Source organism: Lycium barbarum, chromosome 1 (assembly GCF_019175385.1).
Source record: "Lycium barbarum isolate Lr01 chromosome 1, ASM1917538v2, whole genome shotgun sequence".
Classification (NCBI taxonomy): Eukaryota; Viridiplantae; Streptophyta; class Magnoliopsida; order Solanales; family Solanaceae; genus Lycium; species Lycium barbarum.
This window is the reverse complement of record NC_083337.1, coordinates 143,475,191-143,503,072: the sequence shown is the minus strand read 5'-3', so window position 1 is coordinate 143,503,072 and position 27,882 is coordinate 143,475,191. Positions and strand designations below refer to the sequence as shown.

The following is a 27,882-nucleotide window of genomic DNA, read 5'->3' as shown; positions in this document are numbered from 1 at the left end:
TTTGAATTGAATCTAATTATACCTCATGATTTTTTTTTTTTGGTGGTGGTGGCATGAGTGAATTATAGTTGAACTTTTTGAGAGAAATTGATATTTCATTTTCTTTTTGCATCTAGTGTGTAGGGTTTTTTGTTTAATGTTTTAACCTCAACAGTTTACAGATTGATACTTTCTTAAAAAGATGCATTTTGCTATAACTGACTTGAACTTGCTCATTTAGCAAAATGGGCCCTGTTATGCTACGATGTGCTTTCGTATTGATTGATCCATTATTTTCTCACTGTTTTATTTTCTCCTTTTGTTATTTTAAATATATTATCTACTTTTCCATTTTTACTGGCATATAATTTATTTATACTTTACGTTTGTACTAAGGGGAACACCATAAACTTAAAAATTGTGGTGCTTACACCCCATGCCTTGAGGTTTATGCTTCTGTGCGTGATTTACTTGTCAGTTTTTTTGTTTTGTGTCATTAGTCTGTCATTTTAAGCTCCATTTATGAATTGATTCTAAGGTTCTCTCTCTTCTGCATCTATTATAATTCTAGGCCCTTGTGGATTCTCTGCGTCTGGGGAAGCAGCTTCCAACAGTTTTGCAGTCTTTGGGCTGTCTGGCACAACATTCTGTTCTAGCATTTCAAGCACATGAAGAGGTGGTGACCCATTATATCATTGAGGAAATATTTCAGCTAACTGATGTGAGTTCGACTGTTCTGATACTGACTGGTGACTACCTGTTCCCCTAAAAAATAGAAAAAAAAAATGAACTGCTCAAATGGGAATGGCATGATAACTGATAAGTGCTCTTTTGGCCTGTCCACCTTGGTATCTGTAATTGTTCTGTTTCTGCCTTACTGATGTAGATAAAATTTCTTCCTAGGGGGCCATGTTGGAGGATCTAGATTTGTTAGAGAAGACTTCTGAATGTAGCGGTTCTTGCCAATTAAAGGTGAGTCTCATCCATCTCCGTTCCCTTATTTTCTTTTGGTGTAAAAAGATAGTCCTTGTTGTATAAATGATTGGGCGGAGTTTGTAGAGAATCATATTTCGTAGATTCTACACTTTTTGGTATACCCTTTGTACGGCCAGTTTGGCCATGTATATGAATGAAAGTATATTTACTTGATAAAATAAAATAAAAAATTGAAGACGTGTAATAAGCTGCTCACAAAGAATACGTGTGTAAAAGGGATAATTGTGGAAGTAGAGGAGGAAAGTATGTATTAAGCCTATTTCTTTAGTTATCTTACGCTGGAAAATATTGTCTACATAATTATCTGAAACTTGCTTCAAAGGGGGTGACCTAGCTGTCGAAGAGCTGGAGCAACTACCTCAGGTCTTCCCATCTTAAGGTTTGTGGGTAGACTTACCCAGTATTTGTGCTAGTGGGAGGTGACAAGTACCCGGTGGGTTAGTCGAAGTGCCCAAGTTGCCATAGACACCGTCGTCATAAAAGAAAAAGACATAATTATCTGAAAATTATCCTGCATGGAGCTGACTGTGAGTTCATTGATTGGTTTATGTGCTAATAATTTTCAAATTAGTTCTGAACTTCAAGGACCTAAAAGATGTTAATGTAAAATGGTTTAACTTTCTAGTTAGGACCTTTTCTGTGGCTTCAGTTGACTGTTCATTTGTGCAGATTTTTGGGCTCAAGACGCTAGTTCGGAGCTTTTTACCCCATCAAAGTTCGGCTGTTAGTCGTCCAATTAACTTTTTACTGGATATTATACTGGAAATGCTTCAGAAGGGCAGTCTTTGTGATGGTATTATCTCAAGGTATGTATGATTTTTTTAGAATTTCTAATTAGATATTATCAGCATATATGCTTGTTTGAGCGTATTAGAGGGCCCTCACTAGTTGGACATTGCAAGGTTCCTGATGACTTGTGAATGAAATCATTGTTAATGGCTTGTATGTTAGCCTGAAGAATTTAAGGACTTAAGCAGCACCCAATACAAATACAGAAGCTGAAAGATAAGTAGTGGTCTTACAGATGTCTCCACTTAATGATGTGGAAGAGGGTCAATCTCCATGCTCACACACTAATGTCTTTGCAAGGCTCTTGTGTGCTCTGACTTAAATATAACGTAGTTTAGATTCATGGTTTACCTCCTAGCATATGTAATGACTTGGGTTGAAAGCAATTCTAACAGTGTCACATTCTATTAAGCACTGCACAAAATTTAAGACTGCATGGCACTGTACAGATTATTTATTTACCTCTTTTTTAATTTTATTTTCTTGGACGTCTTTGTCGCCTAAAATGGACTTGAGTATCCTATTTTGGGACACCAGAATCCAAATTTATCAAAACGGCGAGTCATTTTGGGCTTAGCCTGATAAAATATTACTTCTAGAAATAAAAAGGATAGTGGCAGAATATCGCGTAAACTCCAGCCTAAGCCTCCATTCTTCTTCTTTTCTCTTTCACGTCTTTTCCCCCTAATATTTGAATTTTGTTTGTGTATAACTTTATCCTCTTGTCTATGTTCTTGCTACTTAGCTTACACTTCCCTAGGGCTTAGCCCTTGCATAAGTGCTCCTTGGCTAGTGCGGACTAGGGGGAGAGTGGGTGTATACTGTATGCAGTCTTCTCCTTGTTTTTTGCCATGAGGCTATTTCCATACCCAGAACCTGTGACCTATAGGAAGCTCTACCGTTTTGCAAAAGCTTGCTCCTTTAGCTTACACTTGCCTACTATCAGAAAAATGTGTGAACCTACTTTACCAATTAGTAGATGCTATGCTGCTTATACTTCATACAAGCAGAAGGTATTGCAGGTCAATTGTGTATTTCCTATAGATTATATGCTTGCAATATTGTAACTTGTAAGAAAATCTAACCAGAACAAATGAAAGCTGGAAAGTAAAGGTATTCTCAGTAAGCTCGAAGGAACATTGTTGGTGCAGGTTATATCTGCTTTGTTGCGTTTGTCACACTTGCAATGACTTATTCACCAGTAACCATTTTTTTGGCAGTGATTCTGACAAGGCTCATATTAGATTAGCTGCTGCAAAGTCTGTGCTTCAGCTTTCAAGAAGATGGGATTCACTCATTTCGCCACAAATTTTCCGCTGCACAGTTTTGACGGCCAAGGTTAGAAGAGCTCCAGTCTAAAGTAATCTTTTAGTAACTGCTGACTAATTCTAGCAATCCACTGGCCCAAATGATGCTAAGTTTGAGTTTCAAGATGTTTAATATTCGTGAAAGTCTTCTTGCTGCCCATAATTGACTAATAGCAGTTGGTTTCTATATTATAGAATTGTTTCTCTTGTACATTACTTGCTGTTATCGCATTTAGGTTCTAGAAAGACATTATTCATTTAAAGTATATTACCTTGTCACTGTTAAGATCAGCAGAACAGTAGTCATTTCCTAATGTTGTTTGTTGTCTCATATGATATTCGGGGAGCGTTATATATGTTAAAGTAAAGTAATGGTTAGATCTGCAAATAGAACTCTTGTAATTTATTTTTTCTGGTAGAGGACTTCTGATATCAGATAGCCTTGGTTCATAAGAGATAAAGTAGCGCTTTCTTCCACAGTAACTTTTGCAATGCGAAACAGAAAATTAATGCTCCGCCATCCCTGAGTCCCATATTTTTGACATATTTTGATTACAAAAAGTAACTAAGAAGTTAGTTGACTTTTGAAAGAAGAGAACTAAGTTGATTTCTCTCCCTCACAATTTAAGCTCTAATATGGAGCTCTGAAATTCAATATTGTATTTGATCAGACAATATTAGATTGATCTTCTTGCAATCCACCCAAAACTGTTTCAGTAATTTAAAGGTGTATTCAGAGCTTGTGGATGGCAACATATTATCAACACTTATTCGAAGTGCGATTTCTAAAGATGGAAGTGTTTTATTCTAACCAATACCCCACTTATGTGGACAACGAAGATGGCTGTAAAGCTAACGTCCTTCCTTTTACTAATTCAGCGAGCCATGAAACATGGGGGCAAAGAATACATTGATTTGGATTTAACATTCAAGAGCCAACTCTAACTTGAATGAATCATCAGTTCTCTTCCGTGCCCCTTTAGGCCCATTCTGAAACCCACCTACCTTTCTTTTGATGGTCATGGGATTTTCCTACCCAGATCTAGTGTTTAGTTGTTTATATTTTTCTCTCTGCCATCTGAAATAACCATTGCCGAGGGGCTTTTCTTCTTCTGAATGACAGCATTTCCTGCATAATTAAGACTGGGAATAAGTGGCAGGAGCCCCGTTTGCCTCATTCCCTCCTAAACTCCTATCAGTTGAGAAATTAATTAACCTCCTGCCTGTTAAATCAGCGGTCCTGTGCAGTTTGTTACTGCACGCAGAATGAAGAAAGAGTGAATGTGAAAGATGAGAGAGAAGAAAATGTTAGAAAAGAGGAATGAGATAACGAATGACAAAAAAAAGTAATTAAATTTTAAAACAGGAATGAAAGAAATTAAGAATTAGAACGTTGATAGTTTTTTAAGTTGACGGGAGCTCCTACACTGGTCGTTTTGGACTGTTATATGGCTTAAGTTGGGTTTCTTACTTTGAAAGTATAGCTTCTGAAAATTAGTTGATTAATGTTGAATATTTTATGCATCGTGTTTTGTTATACGACCATGTATAAAGAAGCCAATCCAGACAATGCTTTTGATACAAACTTTGCTAAATGGTGGACTAATTCTTTCTTTTCCCCATTTTGATATATAGTTTCCAGCTTCACTTGTTTCATTTATTTTTCTGCCATGCTTGATAGAGTAAATTTTAGCTAAGGTTGAAACATCATTAATTTCCTGATATTCACTGTAGCAAGAATTTGAATAGTTGAATTGAAAGCCTATGTGTTTATCCTTGCTAAAAAAGGAAGTCTGGGTAAGTTAACATTGATAACAGCTTGCACTTGAGTTTAACTTTTGTTATTCTTGAAGTTTCTGATCATGGATTCCTATAACCTGTGATAGGATGACTCTCCTCAAGTACAGAGATTGTTTGTTAAGAAAGTGCAAAAGCTTTTAAAGGAACATAAGATCCCTAGTAGATATGCATGTGCATTTCCATTTGCGGCCACAGACTCTCCAAAAGATCTCCAACAAATAGTAGGTTCTTATTAATCTTAATTTCTTAATACTTCGTCAGTTTATTTTTCTTCTCCTGACTCTTCCCTTTTTTTCCTTTTAAGTCTTTGAAATACATGGAAGACTTTATACAGGAATATGGAAATGCAGAAAGAATAAATCGAATGTCTACAGTGCCTGGACATGTGACTGGTTTTCCTGTTTACATAGTGGTTTTCTTGATCCATATCCTAGCTCATGATCCGAACTTTCCCACTGATGATCACCATGATGCCAACTTCTGTGCTCAGTTTTTCAGGTTAGTGTTTACTCATCAGTTGTGTCTTTAAACGCCTGATCTTTTTCTTACCATCCTTTTGGGCCAGTCCACTCGTTTTCAGCTTGCGGGCATTGGTTGATTGTAATTGCTCTGATGGCACTGTGGACCTCATTGGTAAAGCTATTTCATACTTGAGAAGTATCTTCCATGCAATAAAAAAGGCAGAGGATGCTGTTGATGCACAAATTACTCCTGTCAGTGTCTTCCTTGGTTTTGAAATCGATGCTAGTTCCTTTATTCTTAAATGTATTAATGTTGAACCATGAGAGTTGGTCATATTGCAGAAGCTGCATATTTTGTCAGATATTGGGATTTCTTTGTTGGATGCAATAAGCAACAAAAGCGTCTCTCATTCGCATATCTCCGGACTTATTTTGCTGCCATCTTCACTCTATAAAGTTGGTCAAGAACATAATAGTCAGGCAAGTTCTTTTCGTTTGATTGGCATATTGCATTTTGTTTGATTCTTTTGTGTTTTATTCACACTTCTCCTTTCTTTTGCAGGGAAAAAGTGATCTGTTCATTCGTTATCAGCTAGATGAAGATTTCATTGGGAGGTTACTTGATGGTTCGAAAAAGAAAGCTGAAGTACATGCCTTACCCCTGCTTTGATTTTTATCAGTTGTCACTGGAAAGTGCGTAACCGATTTTGTTCTTCATTGTCCTTACTGTTATATCTCAGACTGCTGCCATGACGCGGTCAAGTAACAGAGGGGGCAGTAAATTGGAAATGCAATTATGCAAAAAGGGCCCTCTCCCGTTGAGCATGACAAAAGAGAACTGTGGTCATTCATATTCAGATAAGGAGGAGATAAGTGAAGCTAATCAGGAGCTCACTACTAGAGAAATACAAAAAACATCTAAACCATTTTCAGCTTCTCCATCATTTGAATTACATAAGGAGTTTTCGATTGATGACGAACATGAAGATGAAGCACACGGAACCAGTGAAGCAGTGATCAGAACTGAGCAGCAACCATATTGTTCAAGAACTCTCAGGTCACAAACCTTGTCTGATCAGAAGGATAAACATCCACGTTCTTTGAAAGAAAAAGATGCAATCTCAAGATGTAAAACCGTAATGCGTGAGCCTTCTAAATCCATGAAAGGCAACAGCTCAGATATCTCCATCTCAAAGGTATATTCTATCATATCTTTCAGTTTTTCAGTCAGAACTTGCTCTGACTCTTGAATATGTAGGGAAGCAAAAATACTGGTGAAAAGTTAATCAGGCAGCAAAAAGAACTGTGCTCTTCCGAGGATAAATGGTGAGAACTACTTTGATATTGGTATTTTTAACAACATTCACTTTTACATGACATGTCTGTTTTGATAATGCAGTTCTGGAAGCACTGAGGCTTCTGATTCTAGCAACAACTCTCTCAAGGTCAGTCAGAAGATTGCTGAATATAAGAGACATGCTCAATAATGTGTAGGAAATGTTCCATCTGTCTGTTGTTTGTTGCCCTGTAACAGAAATAGTGAAAAAAGGAGAATCATTGCTGGGTATATTAGACAAGTTTCCTGGTTTCGTTCTGCATTCTTAGTTAGTGTCACTTCTAGTTCTGATCTGATTCGTTTAAGTAGGGCCTGGCAGACCTGAGCTTTGCAAGTTTCCTGTTACAATTGTTCAATTAAACATGTAGGTGGACTGAACACCAAGCAAAAAACTTAAAAGGATTTGTCTAAGTTTCTTAGCTTTATATAAGGTCTGGTACGAGGAACTTGATTATTGGTATTGGGGGGACCTGTACTTTAGGATGAATTTATAGATTGCAACATGATGGTTTCGAGCAGATATTCACAAAGAAGACAATTAGCTAGACAAAAATGATAGGTGAAAGCTGTTGGTGAAACGGATTCTGAATTTTATTTAAGGTGAGGTGTGCTGTGGGTTGTATGCAATTGTTGGGGTTGCTAGGTTTGTTAGAGTTAGAAGATTGATATAATCAAAGTTTAGATTCTTCTCAGAAAGTATAATTGGCTTCGGAGGCCTTCCAATTGGAAATATAAGAGAAAATCAGTTCTTGACATGATCAAGTGTAAGTACTTCTGCATTCTCATAGATTTCTTTTTGAAAGGGGACCACAGTGTCACCTGGAAAGTGTCATGTAGATCAATCAGTATGTCCTCCTCAGTCCTCACCTCTCCCCGTTCTCTTATCATGGGAGAAGTCACCATCTTCTAGCCTCTTGGACCCCTAAAAAATGAAAACTGAAATAATAAAGAAAGAAGAGAATTTGGGCCATCTTTCATGAGAGAGGCTGCCTTCTCTCTTGCTGGCATTCTTGTAACAACACTGGTTAGCTTCAGATGAATATGAAAGTGCCCTGTCTAGCAAGCACATTGCCAACAAAAAAGCTAGATTTTACTAAGCAAGCGAAGAGAAAAACTCTCATTAGTCAAGCGCTAACAAGCAAGAAAACAGATGCGCTACTGCGTGTAACTGGAAAATAAGTATAATCTACTTCATTGCTCTTTCTGTATGCAAGAATTGATTTATTCAAAGTCAGAAGAAGGCTTTGGCTTATTAATTTAGTAACTTGACATCCTTAGTGCTTTAGCATTTTTTGCTGACACCGGAAATTTGCTGACACCCAGATATAGTAACAAAGAATTTATTTACTGTTGGTTAACATGGAAATTTGCACATGTGGATCACCTGCGAAAGCAGGGAAGCTGAGTTTCTCAGTTTGGATAGTGAGATTTGGGGGACTTTAGGAGTTTAGGTAACCATTCCTTGCTTGACCCGGTAATGTAACATCATTAAATACTCAACTTATTTAGTCAGTAGAATTAGGTTCACGTTTCTGTTTTTAAGAAGCAAACCTTCAATAGAAGATCTAAGATAACCATCTATTTGATCCTTTCCTAACTTTGAGCAAGTAGGTTAATACACATGATTCATGACTTCCATGCATATGTATCACGTTCCATCATATGCATATACTCCAACTGTATTGAATATAGTAAAAGTGTTGTCAGAGTTCATGTAAGGTAGACTTGCAAAGTGGTGAATTGACATGATATTTAAGAATAGAATCTCTATTGTGAAACTAACCTCCAAGAATGTTAACGACCTCAAGTTTCATTTAAGGCTTGATGACTTTCTAATCTGCTAAATACAATACACAGTGCTGCTCATAAAAATAAATACACTAGACAATGCTGGTGATTTTGTTTCCGAATGTTTCCTATGGATTTGGCTATAATCTTCCCTATGGATTTGGCTATAATCTTCTGCCCATAACTTATTTGCTCTTAAGCTCCAACCTCCTAATTGAAGTTTTCCTGCTTAAGAGTGTTCTGAAATTAATTGATTTATTCTTGTGAAAATTTTAAATACTTTGTCTTGCCTAACTCAAAAGAGTCTCTTTTAACACTCAGAGATGAAGTAGAACCTTTACTTTTTTGTTGGCCTTGCTTCAAGTCTCACAACATGAATCTTTCTTGACATACACCTATCTTAAAGGCACCAAATTTCAACTTGTATCGTTGTCAACAAGATTAACTCTTGATTGAGCTGTTTATACTTTATGCCAAAGTAGTTTGCTTATTTTTGTCTTTAGAAAGTAAACCTTATATTTGCCACTGCATAATTATGTTTGGAAAAATATTTCCCCTTAAATCCATAACTGAATTAGGATTTTTTTGACTTTTTTCAGTTCAATCTTTCTTTTTTCTCCAATCACAGTAATCACATTGTCATTTCGAGTTTGTTCTCCATTCTCTGCACTTTATTATTTTTAAAGTATTAAGATCTGGTCGAATATGGTGTGGATTTACCGTAACACTGGGTCAATATGCAGGATCCGTGTGGTCTTCAATCACGGTGCAGGTGAGCTGTTGATTTTTTCTGATTATTTTATAGGGAGAAGGATTATATGAGGGATTGCATTTTTCAGAAAAAAAAAGTTTCTTAACATGTTATTTGACCTCAGCATAAGTCAGGAACCTAATTGCTTGTATTCTTCCTTTTCCTAACATACATGCTATTTCATAAATCAAGCAATATTTATTTAGGATTTTGAACATAATAATTTCATAGAAACGTCATATAATACATACCTGATGCAGAAGATGCGGTCGTAACATAGCCAAGTAGGAAAACTTTTTTGATGAACTCCAATTTTTTTCAATTCGCTGCAAAATTCTTCAAGATTGTAATAAGGAATTTCTCTGTTGCACTCCTTTTACTTCTTGATAGTCACTTTAACTTGTCAACTTGAATGTAAGAGGCAATACTGCCACTTGGGTCCATGAGAATAGGTCCCAGCATTTGGGATTGTATGCTGGCTGTCAAACATAATGTTACGTTGAAGGGGTAAAAAAAAAGCATAGACATTCTTCTGTCCTCAGCTTTTCACGTCTCTCCTATGAGAAATGATATGAGTTCATGATGTAAAATATGTTCATCAGTATTGCTATCTGTGTATGTGGCCTGACAGCATACATTGTTCTGATCATATGCTTGTATTCCACTTTTTATTCTGCCGTGGATGCTATAACGTGACCTGTAAAAGCTTTACTGTAGTGACCATGACAAGTGCTCTTCATTTGATAGACCAAGGAAAAATAGCGACATGATTGGATCTGTCTCTCAACAAGAAGATGGCTTGTCAGAGGATAAATCTAAGTGTGGTAGTAAAAGGACTGCCTTAGCTGGTAAGAATCTTACCTTTGTTTGTTTCGATATTTCTTTCCTTTAACTTTGCTGATTTGTCCACAGTGAAAACTAAGTAGATCTAATTAGAAAAAGTATTACTAGCTCTTCTGTTAAACTTGGGTTTCTCTTTATGATCCGAAAGTTTTATTATTAATTCTTCAGTTTATTTCCTCTAATCAATTTTTATTATTTATGTTTTTTTTTTCTTTCTTCATCTTTTTTTAAGTTGTTTTCGCTTGAGTTATGCGCCTTTTTGTGTGGGTTTGCACCAGCTTTCAGATGTGTTATGGTTTCCTATTTATCAGTTCAGTTCTATTTGCATGTTCCATCTTCTTTCTTTCATCTCTGGTTTATTTTCCTACAATTTTAAAGCTGTTTTACTTTGTTCCTTAAATGAAACTGGACAAGAAGTCACGAGGTGCTCGTACAGAGGAGGCATCATGTTTAATATAGAGTCGCGATCAAAAGCGTTATGAATCAGTTCACATTTACTCTTGCTATGGACACGAGCTGTAATTAGTCGCACCTTCTATTAATCTATAAATTATGGTGGATGAGCAAGTCTAAATTAACTATTCTACGAGTGTTGTCATTTTCTGCCGCAGAGTCAAAGAAACAGGAGAGTGTTTTTGTCGACTCATCAGGTTCTGAAGTCATTGATGTGAATGAGGATCCTGTAAGATTCACCTGTTCTTCTCCTCCGTGTACTTTCAGCTCGCTATTGTTTTGTTTCCTTTTAGCTCGGATGCTTGTCGTTATTTCTGAATGAAAAAACTAGTAAATCAAATTCTTGTTGCCTGTAGTGGGGTTGTATGATATTTGCTCTGCTTTAACAAAATCATTTTTTACCAACACTTATAGAAGAGCCACCCGGTCTCACCTTCCACACCCACCAGCTTTTTATATTTTTCTTTTCGCCCCTGTTTTTGTTGAAGCTTTATGGACATGCTTATCAGGCAAAAAAAAAGTAGCTTTAGAGCTAGGTCCTTTCTCAAATAGTTGGCAGAGGTACGGAGAGATGGCTTGCAGAAGGCATGCTAGAACGTTCTTATTCTAATAAATTACAGTTCAGGCATTGTGGCTAATAAATTATTCTGTTTAATCTAGGAAGTTTTTAGACAAGCTAATAGCTTTTTCAGTTTATCTGTTATCTAAAGTTGTCTTTTGGTTGCACTACAGATTGCCCGAAGAACTCGAAGTCGAAGAGTTTGAATATATTTTACAGAGATAAACGAAAGGCTAGCTTGTTGAGTAATTTTATTTTGGGCATTCTCCATCTCAGCGAAGGAGCATGATGTTTGACTGATTACGTCAAAATTTTCAGCAATCCTCTAGCAAATAGCTGAGTCTTTGGGCAGGAGTTAACGATTGGCTGTTGTGAATAGTTAAATGAGATGCTTTTATTAACCTAATGTTTAGATGGTGAAACTACGACCCCTGTATGGTTTCTGTAAATAGTGAATATGTCGCTGTTGATGGATTTTCATACAAGTGAGGAAACTCTCTGAACCCAACTATTACAGTATATATTTACCAAAAGCTATATCAGTGCATGTCATTAAAAAGATTTCGAGAAGACTAAATGTTATTGTAGTCTGTAGATCTGTGATCTTGATTGAACTACTTTTCACTAGTTCATGAAAAGATAGAAACTCTATTGAAGGGAATACGTTTGTTTATTTCACAAAATTGGAATGAATTGCGTCCTGATAGGTTGGAATGGATCAGAGTTGTCTCTAGATTTGTTTGGATGAAACATAGTTGATTGATTGAGTTGATTCTGCACATGCAAATCATATCTCAATTTTGGATTCAAAATAGTTTGGGTTAGTGCTAATGAGACAGTTCAAAAATGTTTTATGTTTATTTGGAATGACAACTTAGAACTCATGTCATGTATTGCACCAGTGCCCCCCCCCCCCCCCCCCCGACCTTGCATTTTAACGGGGACAACTTATGCACTATCAGCCGTTGTGACTGAGAAAATATAAGTTGATTAGAGGCACCTATGATGAGGAAAAAGGGAAATAGTAGAGAAATTAAGAAGTTACTTAAAAAAGTATACCAACTTGGATGACCTGTTTTCTTGGAGGCCTTGTCAATCACTTGAATTGTAGGTGGTAAAAACCAATTAAAAAGCATGATCATCTTCAACGGAGATTACACACTCGGAAAATTTCACCTTGATCTGAATTTCAAACTCAAAGGATGCACCCGGTATTAGATTGTTTTTACTCCTACTCCCTCCCGTTCAAAAAGTGTCTACTTCGTTTCTTTTTTCTTTTTGGTGGTTTAAAATAAAAGTCCACTTAACTTTTTTTGATTTAAAATGAATATCCACTTACATAATCAAGAAGTAATTAATTTTATATTTCCAGATTAGTCCTTATTTACTTAAGGTAACAAATAAGCAAGAGTTTTATTAATTAAGTGCAGTTTAATGAGAATATCTAAAAAAAAAATAAGAATTAATGTTTTCTTGAGGGACGTGAAAAAGATTGCTTTATTTCTATGGTTTCTACTTCAATTAGACAAAAATGTACATTTTAATCCAATCATTCATTGAAGCTAGTATCTTTATGCTTATACCTGTGCCAAGTTTATCTGCGATTTGAAATTGAGCAACTTTACTGTTTTTGTACTAATTTGAAATTATAGTAAATAATTTAGAGGGTAAGCTTGAACTCTAATGAGAAGGTTTCCTATATGACGTCGACGTGAATATTATTTCTCGCAATTTAAAATTAGTTAAATTAAACCCAATCCAAAATTAAATGCTAAGAATAAGTAGGCGTTTGGCCATGAAAACCAAATATTTTTCACTTTCTTTGGTATTTTGGAGTTGAAGATGGAGTTGTGTTTGGTTATAGTTTTTGCAAAGAATATTTGGTTGTTTAAATGTATTGAAAGTGAGAAAAACAAGTGAAAAACAAGTTTTGATAGTTTTCTGAGTTATATTTAGAATTTTTATGGCCAAACACCATAAAGTGAAAAAAATTGAAAAATATTTCGGAAAAAAGGACATGGACAAACGGCCCTAATTATATCAAAAAGTAAACGAAGAGTAGTAAACATAATTTTCTTTTAAAGAGTGTGACCCATTTTGGGTTTTATATAAGGGACTCTTGGTTAAAAGGCCCATTTAAGTCTTCTATCTAATTAAAAGGGTTTAAAGTTTTTTTTCTTAGTGAAATGACCCACTTTTTAGACCCATCCATCTTTTATGAACTGACAGATATCATATCTGGCGGATCAAAGCATCTGCTGTAACAGACACATCATGTATCTGTCGGACAGATGCTTAATTTATCAGCATTTATCCGAGAGAAAATTGAATAAATAATAGAAGGCCATTTTGTTAATGGAGGACTCGAATGGGTCTCAGTCAAATTTTCTCTTTATATAATGGTCAAAATTTAGAGGGTAAAACTTGGGACTTACACTTGCACTGTAAACATTCTAAAGCTCTCAAGTCTCAACTGTGCAGAAAAAGATTTCTGCTTGCTTTAGCGGTTGATGGAGAAATTAGAGGAAGCGTTGAGTAATAAAGGGCTAACCGTGTCTTCTCTGCCCCAAAAGGGTCGCTGCCTTTTTACCACTCGGGATTTCTCTCCAGGTCTTACACACTTCCATTTTGAATGAAATGCTGTTGTCCAATAAATTGATGTCATTTTGCAATTTTTTTGTTTGCTAAAAATTAGGAACACATCTAAGGTTTACTTAAATGGGATTTTTGGATAACAGGGGAAGTGATTATATCGGAAGAGCCATATGTTTCAGTTCCCAATAAATCAGCAAAATGTGAATGGTGTTTCACTTCAACTAACCTTAAGAAATGTTCTGCATGCCATCTTGTTCACTACTGTGGCAACACATGCCAGGTACACATTCTACTTCAACAAATTTAACTGAATACTGATGTTTAGATAATTTTTTGGGGGACCAGAAGTGTTTGGTTCCTGCATACATAAATGCTTATCAAGAACTAATGAGTTTCAATTTGTTTGTCTTACTTTTCTTTTTAGTCCGTTTCAAAAAGAGTGTCTTCTCTTTTTTGGCTACTCTTTAGTTCCAATTTTCCATATGGCAGGTTTAAGACCACAAGATTAAATGGCATTTTGATACATTCTACATATCTTTAGTTTACAAAAGCCTTCTTTACTTTCTTAAACTCCGTGCCAAGTCAAAACCAGACAAACAAATTGAAACGCAAGGAGTATTTGTCTTTTTTTAATTTCCTTTTGGGTAATTTATAATTATAGTGAAGCTAACTGCAGAAGTCAGATTGGAAGTTGCATAGGGTTGAATGCAAGGTCTTGTCGAAGGTTGAAAAGGAAAGGATAAAGTCCATTACGCCCAGTATAAGATTGATGGTTAAGCTTTATCTGCGGAGGAAACTGCAACATGAGAAGGTAAAGGTCCATCTACTTTCTTGTGTTTACAATTGAGCTTGGTGAATGTTTGCTACTCTGATAGGAATTTGACTTAATTTTAGAGTTTAATATGGTACTTAAATTTGGTGTCAGTGTTGTGTTTGTTCTTCAAAATCTGTTTCATTTGGGCGAATAAATGCATTACAGTATAAGCAGTGAGAAAGACATGAAAGAGGTTTGGCCGGGGTGGGGGGGGGGGGGGGGTGATGGTGGTGGTTATTTTACACCCTTACTGAGCAGTCTAAGAGTAAGCTGCCTTGATTACATATTAGTGTAGCAAGTTGGAGAGCTGTAGATATTTCAAGAAATTGGAGCATATGTAACATGCATAATAGTGCTATCACTAGATGTGCTGCTTACACATATTTGTTTCCTCTTCTGAGCTGTATTTGTAAGTCAAAATTAGGTCTTTGCTTTATGGAATTATTTGGTCCTTTATCTTGTAAAGGGGGTGGAGTTGAAGGGTTTTCTGGATAATATGAAATGCAATTAAAGTCAACTGGAAGGGCTATCTAATTCCTTGGTTCCTTTCAATTCTTTATAAAAGTCTGTGCCAGCTCAGACGCGTCTCTGATTTGAGCAATTATACCAAGATAACCAGCTATACTTTTATTCCTCATGTATACTGTTTGAATTTATGTTCATAGGTGAAGTTGTTTTAGTTTCCTACAACCCAATGTGGTCTGCCAATGGATCTGATACATTCTTTATGGATAAAGTGATGAGGCAAAGGATCAGATTCAAACACAACACTTCTTTAGCCCATCTGCTGAAAATCTGAAGGCTACTCAACAATGTTTATGTTTTCATTGACCATAGGAGTGAATTGCTGAGGAGATGTCTACTCTCTCCGTCCCAATTTATGTGGCGGTGTTCGACTAGGAGCGGAGTTTAAGAAAGAAAGACTTTTGAAACTTGATCTAAGACAAGCCACATAATTGTGTGTGGCTAGAAATCAGCTTTTTTAAGGGTAAAGCGAGAAGTTTAAAGCTAAATTATTTCTAAATAAGGAATCATGACATTCTTTTTGGGACAGACTAAAAAAGAAAGCATGACACGTAAATTGGAACAGAGAGAGTACATGAAAGAAAAGGGGAAATCGGACATCCTTAACATTTAGGCCCCGTTTGTCCATAGATACCAAAAAACAATTCACTTTTTTTTGGAGTGTTGGAGTTGGAGTTTTGTTTGGCCATAGTTTTTGAAATTGTAGTTTTTGGTGAAATGTAGTTGTAAAAAAGTGAAAAAAGTGAAAAAAATTTGAAAAACAAGTTTTTTGGTATTCCAGAATACAACTTCAAGTTGTATTCGGAATTTTCATGGCCAAACGCTGATTCCGGAAAAAAGTGAAAAAAAATTCCGGAATAAAGTGAATAATTTTTATGGCCAAACGGGGGCTTAGAAAGTGAAAAGATTGACAATAACCCTTTGCTTGGAAACGGGAAGTAAAGGGAATGGAGGTTGACTAAGTTACCCATTTCTTGGTTTGGTTTAACAAAAGAAAATTGAAGTCGGAAGAATATGTTGCTCCTCGGTCTGCTAATATCTCTCTTTTAGGAGGGAGAACTAAAGAAAATTATGAAAGGGGAATTAGTTTATGTCATCTCTTATATTTTACCGTCCTATACTTAGTTTCTGACTACGTGTAAGATCTTTATATGTGCATTGAAGTGCCTAAACTTCCATCATCGAATTGTTTGGAACAATTAATGGCTAGAAAACTCAAATAATTGCTTCAGAACCATGGAGACCTCAATACTTGCTATATTAAGGTAGTTAAGGTTCCAAAGCAGATGCAATATATGTGCGAGCAGGTTTAATCGCGTCAGACATTGTTTGCTTCTTTCTTTTTCTTCTGTTTATCAGATGTCAGAGTTTCACGTAATTACTTCTTGTCTTCTCCTAATCAACTTTGATTTATTTTCTTACCCTTGTTGGAGTTGTCATTCTCGACTTTCAACCTTGTCATGTAAAATATTCTTGCTATTGATAGTATATATGGGTTTTGCATGAAGCTCATAACTACTCTTTCACTGCCAGGTTATTCCAATTACAGTCATGGACAATTACAATCTGGTGGAATCCTTGGTGTCACGTATCTTTGTGTAGCTTATACTTATGATTTTCTGATATAATTTTAAATGCTGTATTAAGGTCTATATTTGCTACATCTTTGACTTTGTGTTGTTCTCAACAAGTTTGTTTCCCTAGATATGACTGATATTGATGAGAAGCAACTAGTTTTGTATGCTCAGATGGCAAACCTTGTCAATCTGATTCTTCAATGGCCCGAGATCAATGTAAAGGAGATTGCAGAAAACTTTTCTAGGGTATGGATGGTGGATCATATTTTCGCTTTAGATTTGTCTAAAAACTATACAACCTTCCTCGTCCTGGAAACAAAAACTGTGCGACCTTATCCGTGTTGCATAGGCCCGTTCCATGCATTATGTTTCGGCTCTATTGCCTCCAAATGTTTAAATCATTCGTGTAACTCACTGTTATTTCATGAAAACTAGAGGACGGCATGGCTGAAGTCTTCCCTTATTCACTTGTCTGGAAGCATATAATCGTTTCTCTTATAAAATTCATTCTCTAACCTGGTGGTTCTCTATTGTCTTTTCTGAGGATGTGTAGTTTTCATGTAATGCACATACAATTTGTGACGCTGAACTGAAACCCCTGGGGACAGGCCTTTATCCGGTGGTTTCTATAATCAACCACAGGTTATTATTATTGTAATAAATTTCTGTCAGCTAGCTTATGCATTTCTCTAAATGGCCTTTTCGTGTTATAGTTGTTTGCCGAATTCAGTTCTAATATTTGAGGGACGAATGGCTGTTGTCCGAGCGATGCAGCATATACCCAAAGGTACTGAGGTAATACATTGTTTTCCAAATTATTTGGTCAATCTTGATTAGTTTAAATTTTCATTGATTGAAATTATATTATCATTCTGAAAACCAAGAATAAGATGCAAATCAACCAAGCAGAGGTTGATATCTGAAAATGCTTTCGTTTGACCAATAACTCCAATTTCTAGCAGGGATCTATGTTGACGAATTTAGGTAAGAAGGATAACTGATAATGATATGCATGTAGTCATGATGATTTACAGGATCATCAATCATTGAGATCTTTATTGCTTACTGTTGAATATCCTTCTAGAAGTTAATTACTTTAGGATTCTTGTTTGCTCTTCTGAGCATTTAAACATCTGTATGGAGTTCAGAAAGAGATTGTAGAAAAAGTGGTGCACATCATTGAATGGGGATTATGTGGTTGCTGAGCTTCCAATGGTTCTGTTGATCTTGTATGTCAAAGCAAAAGGTTTCCACTGATTAATATTGGAAATTGACTCAAATTTGCTAATTTGGAAGTCTCTGTTTCAGATTACTGTAGAAGGTTGTTAAATTTGACATTATGTTAGGAGATATCTCTCTACAACCTGCTTCCTCTCAGCCTGTGCGTGCTTGGGTGTGTTCATTCTTGGATGTACAATAAGTTGATGGATGATAATGAGTACATTTGGGATGTTATTTACTGATTTTTAAGCAGTAAATTAAAAAACAAGTAAAGTTATCGACATCTAGCAATCACTAACTTTCTGATTTACTTGATTGGCTCTCAAAAGGTATCGATAAGTTATATAGAAATGGCTGGAAGCACTGTAACTCGACAAAAGGCTCTTAAAGAACAGTACCTTTTCTCCTGCACTTGCATTCGCTGCGTCAAGTTGGTATGTTCATTGCCTAGTCTAATTAGTCCTCAATAATAAAATTTCTGATCACAAACTTATTAAACTACTCATTATAAGGGCCAAAATGATGATATCCAAGAAAGTGCAGTTCTTGAGGGTTATAGATGCAAGGACAAGAGATGCAGTGGTTTCCTGCTTCGTGACTCTGGTATATGATCCCTGTCTCAACCTCATCTTATCTGCAAGATTCATCTGGTCTACCAATGACTTCACCATTTCTTGTGTTTTTGCAGGTAATAAAGGATTCACATGTCAATTGTGTGGACTCTTTAGGGACAAGGAAGAAATAAAGAATATCGTTAATGAAATCCAATCATTGTCCGAGAAAGCTTCATTTTCACTTTCATATGGACGTATCCTTTGAAGTTAGCTATAAGAATATCTGCTATAGATTTACCTTATCAAAAAAAAAAAAAAAAAAAGAGTACCTGCTATAGATGTTAAACTAATTTTGAATAATCATCATGTTAATACTACTTCTAACAATGTCTTGAGCTAAGAATCTCCCCTCTAAGTCAGCACGGGCTATCTTATGCCATAAGAGGACGCACTTTTGATCGGTCCACCTGAGTTGGTGGGGACTGAGGAAGCGAAATGTTCCATCAATTAAATTTAAACAGTATTTAGATTATATGTATTTCCTTTTTGTTTGGAAAAGAAAACTCTTTGACAGAACACAGATAAGAAAGATGCTAGTGTAATGTATAAGATGATTGAGAAACTTCAACTGAAGCTGTATCATCAATTCTCGATCAATCTGATGTGCACGCGGGAGAATCTTTTAAAGGTTTGATTACCTTAATGCGGTGTCTATCAGAAGAATATTCTCCAGCCATGTCGAATGTTGATTCCGTCAAGGAAACTTCTTTTTGCTTTCCTTATGAAGATTCTGACATCAATCTTATTCCAGCCTTTTCTAGTTGATATATTTTTTGAACCTGATGAATGGATGTTTATTCATTTAGATATTGATGGAGCTGCAAGATTGGAAGGAGGCACTGAAGTACTGCAGATTCACTATCCCAGTTTATCAGAGTAAGTTGGCACTACCTAAAGGTTCAAGATATTTCTATTCAGCAGTCACCATTTTAATGCTCTCTCTTGATCTAGCATAATATAATAGTATGCCTGGTTCAAGACTAAAAATCTACTTTTCCTGTCCCAAATTAAGCTACCCACTTCCTATTTGAGTTGTCTTGAAGTTGGGTCCATTTTCCTGAACCCTATATTCTTCAATACTTCTTCATTGTTTTACTATAAGAAAGTACTATGAGATCTAGTTTTATATTAATTCTATAAGTTAATTATCTCTGCTTTTGGACACGAGTTTATACATGATAAGAATTTTGAAACTTATCATAATAATCACGAATGAGAAAAGGAACCTAAATTCAAAAGGAGAGAGCAGGTTTTTTGTACCTACTTAAGCTATATCCCTTATTGGTTCCAGTTGTACGTCTCCGCATAATAAATCCTTATGACCATGCGTTATAGCTCATGCGCCCCGGACCCTGCTGTTTTCTCTCTGGGACGTTAAATCTAATTTAGTTGCATTTCTGTTATTTTTACATGAATGTGTTACCTGTAGTTTGATTGGCGTTCCTTCTGAAGGACCATTTGATTTGGAATTGTATGGATTTGAGTTGCTTTGCTTTGTAAAACCAATAAACATTCTTATGCTTCGTACACATCACCTATATAAAGAAGTATGACTTTTTCTGAACTTATCCTGCACTAATTTCCATTCTCCAATAGTTTTGCTCAGCTTTCTGAACAGATACAGTTATTAGATGTACTTGCTTTCTCCATATTGTAATATTTCTTCTTTTGATAGGAGTTTATCCAGAATGTCATCCTTTGCTCGGACTGCAATATTACACTAGTGGAAAACTTGAATGGTTAGACCTTTTGTTCTTTTCAATCTATTGTGTTGTGTTTTCTGCTTGACCAGTCATCTTTTTTTAATTTCATGTTTCATTTATTTTGATTGTCCGACAGATATGTTTATATCTAGTATACCCTGTTGCAATATTGCACAAGTTTCCTGCACATGCCAAAACTGGTGAAATTGTGGCCATATAAAGGCCCAGGAAGTTAGAGTATGGTTTGAAATATGTGCTCACGGTGGCATATAGTTGCTTTGACTGTGGTATTAGTAATTTCCATTTTTCGCACTTATGTTGCATGGAAGAAAACATGACGCTTCATCGCTTAGAGACATAATAATTTCTGAGAAATGAGGATATGACAATTAAATACTCCAGTAAATAGCACATATGTTTAAGTAAATAAAGGATTACCAGGAAAAGATAAGACTTGGAAATAAATTTAATAATCACTCAAATTATGAAGTAAAGTATATAGTAAATCTTTACGGAAATGTATCTACTGATTGAAGAGCCTCAAAATGAAAGTATTAAGTACCTAAGAAATTAGTTTGTCTGAGGTTCAACAGGGTCTAGGACAAGCAGACTGTTGTACCAGACAATCCAGGACACTGACATGGTAGCTTACACGAGATATCCATGCAAAATATACTAGTCCTACAACATATGCATATGAAAATAACGGGGGAAAATGAATAGGTATATTTGGTAGGAGCTCATACCCATGTTGCTCGGACCTTTCAAAACCCCTGCTGCACTCGTTTCGATCTGAAAAGATTTGTGTGTGAGTGTGGGATCCACACCGGATTTGGTCAACTTACCTTGGGTGCTTTGACTTCATCTATGACCAAGAAGTATAAGATTGATTGGGTATTTGGTTTGTGTGTTGGGTTTATATCATATATATTATAGTTATATGAAGTATGAGAATGCTTTACTATTACACAAGCTGTCTTATGAATAAAATATTAGGTGTTTATAAAGAACTAAATTTTATTAGTTTTAGTTCAAGAACTACAATTAATCAAAATATATACTTTTATTTAAATATACATTTATTGGCTGTATCTCAATTCTTCCATATATATTTTAACGTTCTCTCACCAATACCCGCTACATCATTATCTCAGGATTCCATTGTATAAGGGTCTAGAACTGCTTAGAGATTTTTAAACATTTGATTTATGTTTCTTTTTCTTTTTTGGTATGTGTTAAACATTTGTCTTTGTATACTTAGAAATCTTAATCTATTAAGTTTAATTACTTGAGGCGACAAAATCATTTAGTTCATTAGACTACAGAGATTTCGTTGTCCGGAGATCAGTACCATTTGTTACAAATCTTGAGCTTCTTTGAGAAATGAAAAAAGGTCAAGAAAGTGGTGATTTCTTTAATGATCTTCCTGTGGTGCTGATATGTAATTACAGGTGGCTTGGAGAGACCGAGGAAGCGTATAGGTCACTAGCCAAGGCAGCAGAGATATTGCAGATTACTCATGGGACAAACACTACTTTCATGAAGGAGCTTTTTGTGAAGTTAGAAGAAGCTCGTGCGGAGCTCTCTTACAAGATTTCATCCAAGGAAGCAGATGACTATTGAACTGCATCCACAGATGCACAAAATCTTGTAGGCGACATACACAAAATTCTGATATACCTGTTCAACAAAGGGCGGCCCGATGCAGAAAATCTCGTAGACGACATATGCAAAATTCTGTTATACCTGTTCAACAAAGGGCAGACCTTTCCTGATTATTACAACGGATTTCTTGCGAGATCTCCCTTTCCTATTGTCGCTTTTGTTGGGAGTTGGATTACTATTGTGAGAGAACGTAGGCTATCTGGCAGTTTCTTCTATCATAAGATACACTTAGAGTATTGATAAAGGGGGCGCAAGGCATGCTTCGTAGGAAGGTGTAAATAGCAAAACTTGTGTATTGTTGGTTACATTCTGAGTTCTACATGGGGCCTGCATAACATTGCAGGATAAATTCTCTTCGTATGGTAATTTATTGATCTTTTGAATAATTGTGTTCTTTCATAGCTTTGAGATTAAATTTATTAGCAGAACTATCGGTCTATGATCAAAACAAATGCAAAAACAAACTTCTAAAGTTAGAAAAAGTTCAAGAGAAAAGGTGTAAATATACCTTTCAATTTTGCGATTCCCGTTATAAAAGTGGTGTAAATACACGCCTACCGTTATAAAATGGTGCAAATATATCCTTTTTGTTGGGGGAATTTTTTTTAAAATTTATTTAGTTTATTTTTGATTAAAAAAATACCACGTGACTTTAAAAAAAAAGTTCTACCCATTTTTCTAAAGCCACGTGATCATTTTTTTCTTGTGGGCCGGGTCTGATTCATTTAAAAAAATGGATAAACTTACTTTTTTTTAAAAGCCACAGAGTTTTTTTTTTTAAAACGAAGCAAGCATGACCCACCAAAAAAAAAAATTATCATGTGACGTTAGAAAAATATATCTATTAAAAAAAAATGGGTAGAATCTTTTATTTTTTTAAAGCCACACGATTCTTTTTTTTAATTAAAAAATAAGCTAAATAATTTTTTAAAAAAATCCGTTAGCGAAAAGGATACATTTGCACTATCTGTGTAAGGTCAAAAGTATGTTTGTACCATTTTATAACGACAAGGGTATATATACACTACATTTTTAACAAGAGCATATCTGCTCTAAATCGCAAAGTTCAGGATATATTTGCACCTTTGCCCAAAGTTTAATAACCCAGGTATAACGTATGGATAAAAAGAGAATGAACTACATTACTACATCTAGCAGCATCTGAAATGACCATATAAAAAAAAAAGGAATACATCTGGTAGCATGCAAAATGACCAAATAAATATAACAGTATAACATAATAATCTGTGATATTATCCAACAAAAACTCAAATTGAGCTGTTCTACAAAGTCTCTGCAGAACTTGATACCTCCAAAAGAGGGATGAAAGGTCTACAACCGTGAAAGATGTAATAAGCAACTGTCGAGAAATTTTAAGTAGATCAACGATAACGACGTAGAGACAAAGTCTGGTTCCTCTTCCAGGTTGCCCTTCTTGAAGGCCTTGCCTTGTGGTGCAAGTGTCCTCTTCCTCGGAGACCCCTATATTTCTTCCCAGCTGAAGTCAGTCCACGAAGCTCTCTGTGCTTGTGCACTGGGTTGCATATCCAGTTGATTCTTGGGTCATTCCTTATAGCAGCATGGGCTGAATCAATCAGGATCACTTCAAAGTATTTATATGTCGAATCCTGCAATCCACAAGATCAATATGCACATTATTGAGTATTAGTTTCATTGTATATTGGTCTGCAAGGCAAGAAGTTGCTTTCTATGATATGAGTCCAGAGACTATGCACAGACAGATATACCTCATTAATCCAGTAAGAATTAAGGACCTTAAGACCACCCAATTTCCTACCAGCACGCTCCTCAGCAACAGAGCGCTTACTACGCTGGAACTTCAACTGGGTAACTCCCTGGTTGGTAGGCTTACCATACACAATACCCTTGGATACAGGCCTCTTCCTTCCACCACGCTTCACACGAACACGGTACACCACATAGCCCTGCAAATATTATGGTACATTGCTATAAATCCAAAAGTAAAAAAACAAAGCACCAATTTAGTCACCAATTGTACTTCTATGGAAATGGAAAACATGTTACTCAGTATTCAGAGAAGTCAATAAACAATTGCATGCACTACAAATCTCACTGAATCCTGCTGCTCCATTTAAGCTGATCTCGAGCCAATATTATATTTAAATAAAAGTAAAATAAAAAGTACTAGAAGTCCCTATATTTATTGAGATATAAAAAATTTTGATATGGCTAAAAGACTCCTAAAAAAGCAAGGGCCGTAAGGTAAATGTACTAATATGATTAAACATATTCTCAGCTAATTTATCGCATGACGTACAAGGAAAAGAAAATATTTGCAACTTCTCTCAATCCATGCATTCATAAATTTCATATAGATGACAATGAGAGGAAATAGGGCACAATACACTCGCATAGCAGCAATCTGCTATCAGAAATTACAGATGCTATGTCACAGTAGTATTACTTACAGAAGCAGTAAGAAGAGATGGCAGCTGGCTAAACCGAGGCTACTGAATCAAACATTGAATCAATATAGAGAAACGTAATACCATCAAATCAATTCAATACAAGTTGTCTAAGGTAACAGAATTGAATTGAAAACATAATTTCAGTTGAACAGTCAAATCGGGTTTTACCAGACCAAGTTCATTTGATCTTAGTGCATCCAACAACATACTGTTTAGCAATTATGGATTCAGCAAAATTAGTACATCCTACAGATAAGTATTGATAGAAGTTTGCAATATGCACACGACTGAACCCTCTTAGTAACATACTGAAACCTCTGAGTAACATTGTCAAATATCAAACTACTATACCTCAAACCCCAAGCAAGTGAGGGTCGGCATGTGTCTCCATTTAAGCTCATCACAGACAAAAATTTCAATATCAGAATGAAACAAAAAGTACCTGCTTGGCTTTGTAGCCCAAGCGGCGAGCCTTGTCAGGACGAGTAGGTCTAGTGACACGCACTATAGATGGGAGCTGGCGGTACTCCCAGCACCTCACCCTCTGTAAGAACCTCATCACATCCGACTGCTTCTTCCTCCATAACTCCGACACGTAAGTGTAGGCCCCTATATATCCACCCGAAAACAAAACACAATCATTTTCCAAAAACACCAATATGGGCAGATTTCTGTATTAGTCAAACTAGCAACGCCAACATTCCAACAATTGCATTTCAAACACTAAATTTCAACCTATCACGGCATTCTTATTTAACTGTAAAATGAAACAGCTAACCTAATGAAATAACACCTTAATCAGATATCATTTTCTCACATTCAAATCCAAAATATTACCCGAAGAAAATAATCTCAACTCCTTAACAGTGTCTAGAAAATTCATTTTTTTATATTTGATACGATTTACCCCCTGTTTGGATGGTGGTTTCCCGTGGTTCATTAATGTATTGTTTTCTACAAAACCATTTTTGTTTTCATTGTTTTTTAAATTATTTTGTATGGTGTTGTAAACTCATTGTAATCCCGTGGTTATGTAACCATGAAAAAGCCCAATTTTTGTAACCACAGATTTGGTGGGTTTTTGCGTGGTTACGTATTTCATTTCCCCATTTTAACCCCGTCCCATCCACCTAACCCTCAACCCCACCCTAACCACCCACCCCTACCACCACACCCAACCTCCACCCATTCCCAACCCCCCCCCCACCACAACCACCCACCCAATGACTTCCCCCGACCCACCACCTACTTATTTTTTAAAGTTTCTGTTTTATCTTTTAACTTAGTTTATCAATATATATATATAGATATATATATAGGGTCTTGCTAACATACTACATGAAGGTTGTCTGCTAGCAAGGTACCCACTTTTTATTTCTCAAAATTACCCTTACTAACATTTCTATCAAAGCATTAAATTAAGGACCTTCTTGAAGTTCCTATTTTATCTTTTACCTTAGTTTATCAATATATATATTGGGTCTTGCTAACATACTACATGAAGGTTGTATGCTAGCAAGGTACCCACTTTTTTTTTTAGAAAATGGTAACTAGCAAGGTACCCACTTTTTATTTCTCAAAATTACCCTTATACTACATGAAGGTTGTATGCTAGCAAGGTACCCACTTTTTATTTCTCAAAATTACTCTTACTAACATTTCTTGTCATTGCATAATAAAACAATTAAGTACTACTTTTTGAATTCCTTTTTGTCACGGTCACGTGTAGCCAAAGGCCAAAGCTCTAGCCATGGCGTTTCTGCATCTTCTCTAACGTCCAAAAGATTTTTTTGGTGTCTTTCTTCATCTTAATATTGATTATTGGATTATTGATTAAGAGGTAGTTATTAAGTTTCATGCATTACATTTAAGTCCCATAAGTTAGTCACTTTTTGTACCTAAGTTCTCCTTATTTTTAGTTTAGTACTTCTACTATATGTAATGAAACTGACATTTAGCAGTGGCTATGAATGAGTAATGCTGCTTATTTTCTTCTTTCTTCTTCAATTCTTCAGTTGTGTATCAATATTGCCATAGGAAATTTCAAAGGCATATGACACGTTATTAAAATGGAACTATTCAAACTTGTTAAGAAAAAAACAAAGGAACTATACCATAATATTAAAGCAAAATGACATATTATCAAAAATCTAGAGATGAGTGGAAAACGAGCATATTTAAAACCAAAGACCAACAGGTAATAGAAAGATAAAGTGGTCAATAATCAACTCAAACAAGAAGAATAATGCAGAGATAACTGAATTAAAATTTTGATTTACATACCCATATTGTAGTGCGGCAAAACTCTCCCCTACCTACTCAGCTACTAACAGTGAGTTTGGATTAGGGCTTTGTGGGAGGCGGGGTTCTTATACTCTCCTGGGCTGGGCCAATCGGGTCATTCACCAAAATGAGAGTAATTTTTGTGGAAATAGCTCTCACTAGCCACTTTTTGGTCTTTGTTTTGAAATATAGCCACCATTTGGGTTTCAAAGTGAAATTCTGGCACATTTTTAGTACAAAGCAGTGGAGTTTCACTTGTGAAATTTGAATCACCTAGACAAGACTATTTCTTAATTATGCGGGTTAAAAGGTGGTTACTTGTGAATTTACACATAAAATCTTGTGTTGTTAGAAGTTTGTGCATTTTGGATTTAGAAGTTCATTTTATTTTTTTGTGCGGAGTGTCCTGGTCTTTAATTTTTGCACCTCAAATTGCTGAGTTCTAGGTTCGAACCTCCGTTCAGTCAAAAATTTAAAAAACTTTCGCAAGGCAGAGTTTTGCCTAAAGGTTAAATTCTGTCTTACGCCAAAGTTTTGTCCAAAACTCTACCTTAAGGTAAAGTTCAGAACTCTGCCTGAAACAAGCAAAATTCTGCCTACAGGCTCAACTTTGGCCCGAATAGGCCTAAGTTTGCTGTAAAACGCTGCCTTGTGAATTATTTTTTTTTACTGAGCCGAGGTTCGAATTCCAAAGCTCATGGTATTATGCGAAAAACAAAAACCAATTTGAGGGCCAAAAATTAAAGACCACCCCAAAATAAGGCATTCCTGAGAATTGGCCCTAGAAGTTTGTGGTTTTTTTACAATTAACTCGTAATATGAATATTAGATTTGATTTTTAAACTTTACGTAATCCATTTTCAAACTTTAAGTCAGTATTTCGACCTGATTTGACTGAAGTTGAAAAAAAAGGGACTATTTTGAAGTTCGAAATTGAAATTGGACATTTGAAAGTTAGGGGTCAACATCTAGACACAAGACCATAAAAGCGACTATTCGTGCAAATCACCATAACCTGAGGACGAAGTACTCAAAATACTCATTTTAAGGACCCCTATTTAAAAAATTGTTGAGTTTACAATTTATTTTTAAAATTTAATCGCTTCAAAATCAAATTCAGACTCACTATAGTGGAATTAAACATTGCAAGTCTGAAATTTTAAATTTCCGAAATACAAGTATGAAGTTGTCTCTGTCAAAGCCTCATTTCCAGACCTATATGTCTTGGATTGTACTTTGATTTTAATGAAATTCAAATTCATACATGTAGTCTGAAGTTACGCTTTGGAAGAGCCCAACTCATGGCTTGCTTATAATTAGAGGTAAACCTGTTAACCGGTTTGGTTTAACCGGTTAAAATCGGTAACCGGACC

The 27,882-nt window shown here is 35.7% G+C and overlaps 3 protein-coding genes across 13 annotated transcripts in view; 2 read left to right on the top strand and 1 right to left on the bottom strand.

Moving 5' to 3' along the window:
- LOC132641298 (sister chromatid cohesion protein PDS5 homolog B) overlaps positions 1–11,656 on the top strand; it is a 30,527-nt gene extending 18,871 nt beyond the window's left edge. For 2 of the 10 annotated variants that reach the window (XM_060358237.1, XM_060358280.1), the window contains 15 exons: positions 551–700; positions 883–951; positions 1,645–1,781; positions 2,985–3,102; positions 4,958–5,092; positions 5,176–5,369; positions 5,437–5,584; positions 5,675–5,812; positions 5,895–5,978; positions 6,073–6,528; positions 6,591–6,658; positions 6,732–6,777; positions 9,200–9,228; positions 9,925–10,055; positions 11,236–11,656. In XM_060358237.1, the coding sequence (XP_060214220.1) occupies positions 551–700; positions 883–951; positions 1,645–1,781; positions 2,985–3,102; positions 4,958–5,092; positions 5,176–5,369; positions 5,437–5,584; positions 5,675–5,812; positions 5,895–5,978; positions 6,073–6,528; positions 6,591–6,658; positions 6,732–6,777; positions 9,200–9,228; positions 9,925–10,055; positions 11,236–11,351 (2,019 nt within the window). In that variant the 3' untranslated portion in view covers positions 11,352–11,656. Of the gene's footprint in view, positions 1–550; positions 701–882; positions 952–1,644; positions 1,782–2,984; positions 3,103–4,957; positions 5,093–5,175; positions 5,370–5,436; positions 5,585–5,674; positions 5,813–5,894; positions 5,979–6,072; positions 6,529–6,590; positions 6,659–6,731; positions 6,778–9,199; positions 9,229–9,924; positions 10,056–10,467; positions 10,733–11,235 lie in introns of those variants that run through there. The other 8 variants (XR_009582807.1, XR_009582808.1, XM_060358242.1 and 5 more) reach the window with 8 other exon arrangements.
- Positions 11,657–13,360: 1,704 nt separating this feature from the next.
- Positions 13,361–22,162, top strand: LOC132641288 (histone-lysine N-methyltransferase ASHR1). Of its 2 annotated transcripts, XM_060358216.1 has the most exons (14): positions 13,365–13,672; positions 13,801–13,937; positions 14,334–14,468; positions 16,530–16,584; positions 16,701–16,819; positions 17,127–17,215; positions 17,287–17,368; positions 18,124–18,228; positions 18,307–18,397; positions 18,483–18,602; positions 18,930–19,036; positions 19,215–19,284; positions 20,084–20,147; positions 21,563–22,162. In XM_060358216.1, the coding sequence occupies exons 1-14, from the start codon at positions 13,573–13,575 to the stop codon at positions 21,732–21,734; spliced, it is 1,446 nt and encodes a 481-aa protein (XP_060214199.1). In that variant the 5' UTR covers positions 13,365–13,572; the 3' UTR covers positions 21,735–22,162. The 2 variants fall into 2 exon arrangements, with proteins under 2 accessions (XP_060214207.1, XP_060214199.1); XM_060358224.1 differs by lacking the exons at positions 16,530–16,584; positions 16,701–16,819 and having other exon boundaries at positions 13,361–13,672.
- An 813-nt stretch (positions 22,163–22,975) lies between these two features.
- Positions 22,976–26,640, bottom strand: LOC132641277 (large ribosomal subunit protein eL15-like). Its single transcript, XM_060358205.1, has 4 exons — positions 26,510–26,640; positions 24,669–24,835; positions 23,525–23,722; positions 22,976–23,404 (listed from the first exon to the last, which is right to left on the bottom strand). The coding sequence occupies exons 1-4, from the start codon at positions 26,511–26,513 to the stop codon at positions 23,159–23,161; spliced, it is 615 nt and encodes a 204-aa protein (XP_060214188.1). The 5' UTR covers positions 26,514–26,640; the 3' UTR covers positions 22,976–23,158.
- Between the last annotated feature and the right edge of the window lie 1,242 nt (positions 26,641–27,882).

Excerpts from the sequence above, each read along its gene's own strand:
- LOC132641288 (XM_060358216.1), top strand. The coding sequence starts at position 13,573 with ATGGAGAAATTAGAGGAAGCGTTGAGTAATAAAGGGCTAACCGTGTCT. Across the intron at positions 18,229-18,306 it reads GCATTCGCTGCGTCAAGTTG|GGCCAAAATGATGATATCCA; the intron begins GTATGTTCATTG and ends ACTCATTATAAG. Across the intron at positions 20,148-21,562 it reads ACTAGTGGAAAACTTGAATG|GTGGCTTGGAGAGACCGAGG; the intron begins GTTAGACCTTTT and ends ATGTAATTACAG.
- LOC132641277 (XM_060358205.1), bottom strand. Across the intron at positions 23,723-24,668 it reads TGGGCTACAAAGCCAAGCAG|GGCTATGTGGTGTACCGTGT; the intron begins GTACTTTTTGTT and ends TAATATTTGCAG. Across the intron at positions 23,405-23,524 it reads ATTCTTACTGGATTAATGAG|GATTCGACATATAAATACTT; the intron begins GTATATCTGTCT and ends TGTGGATTGCAG.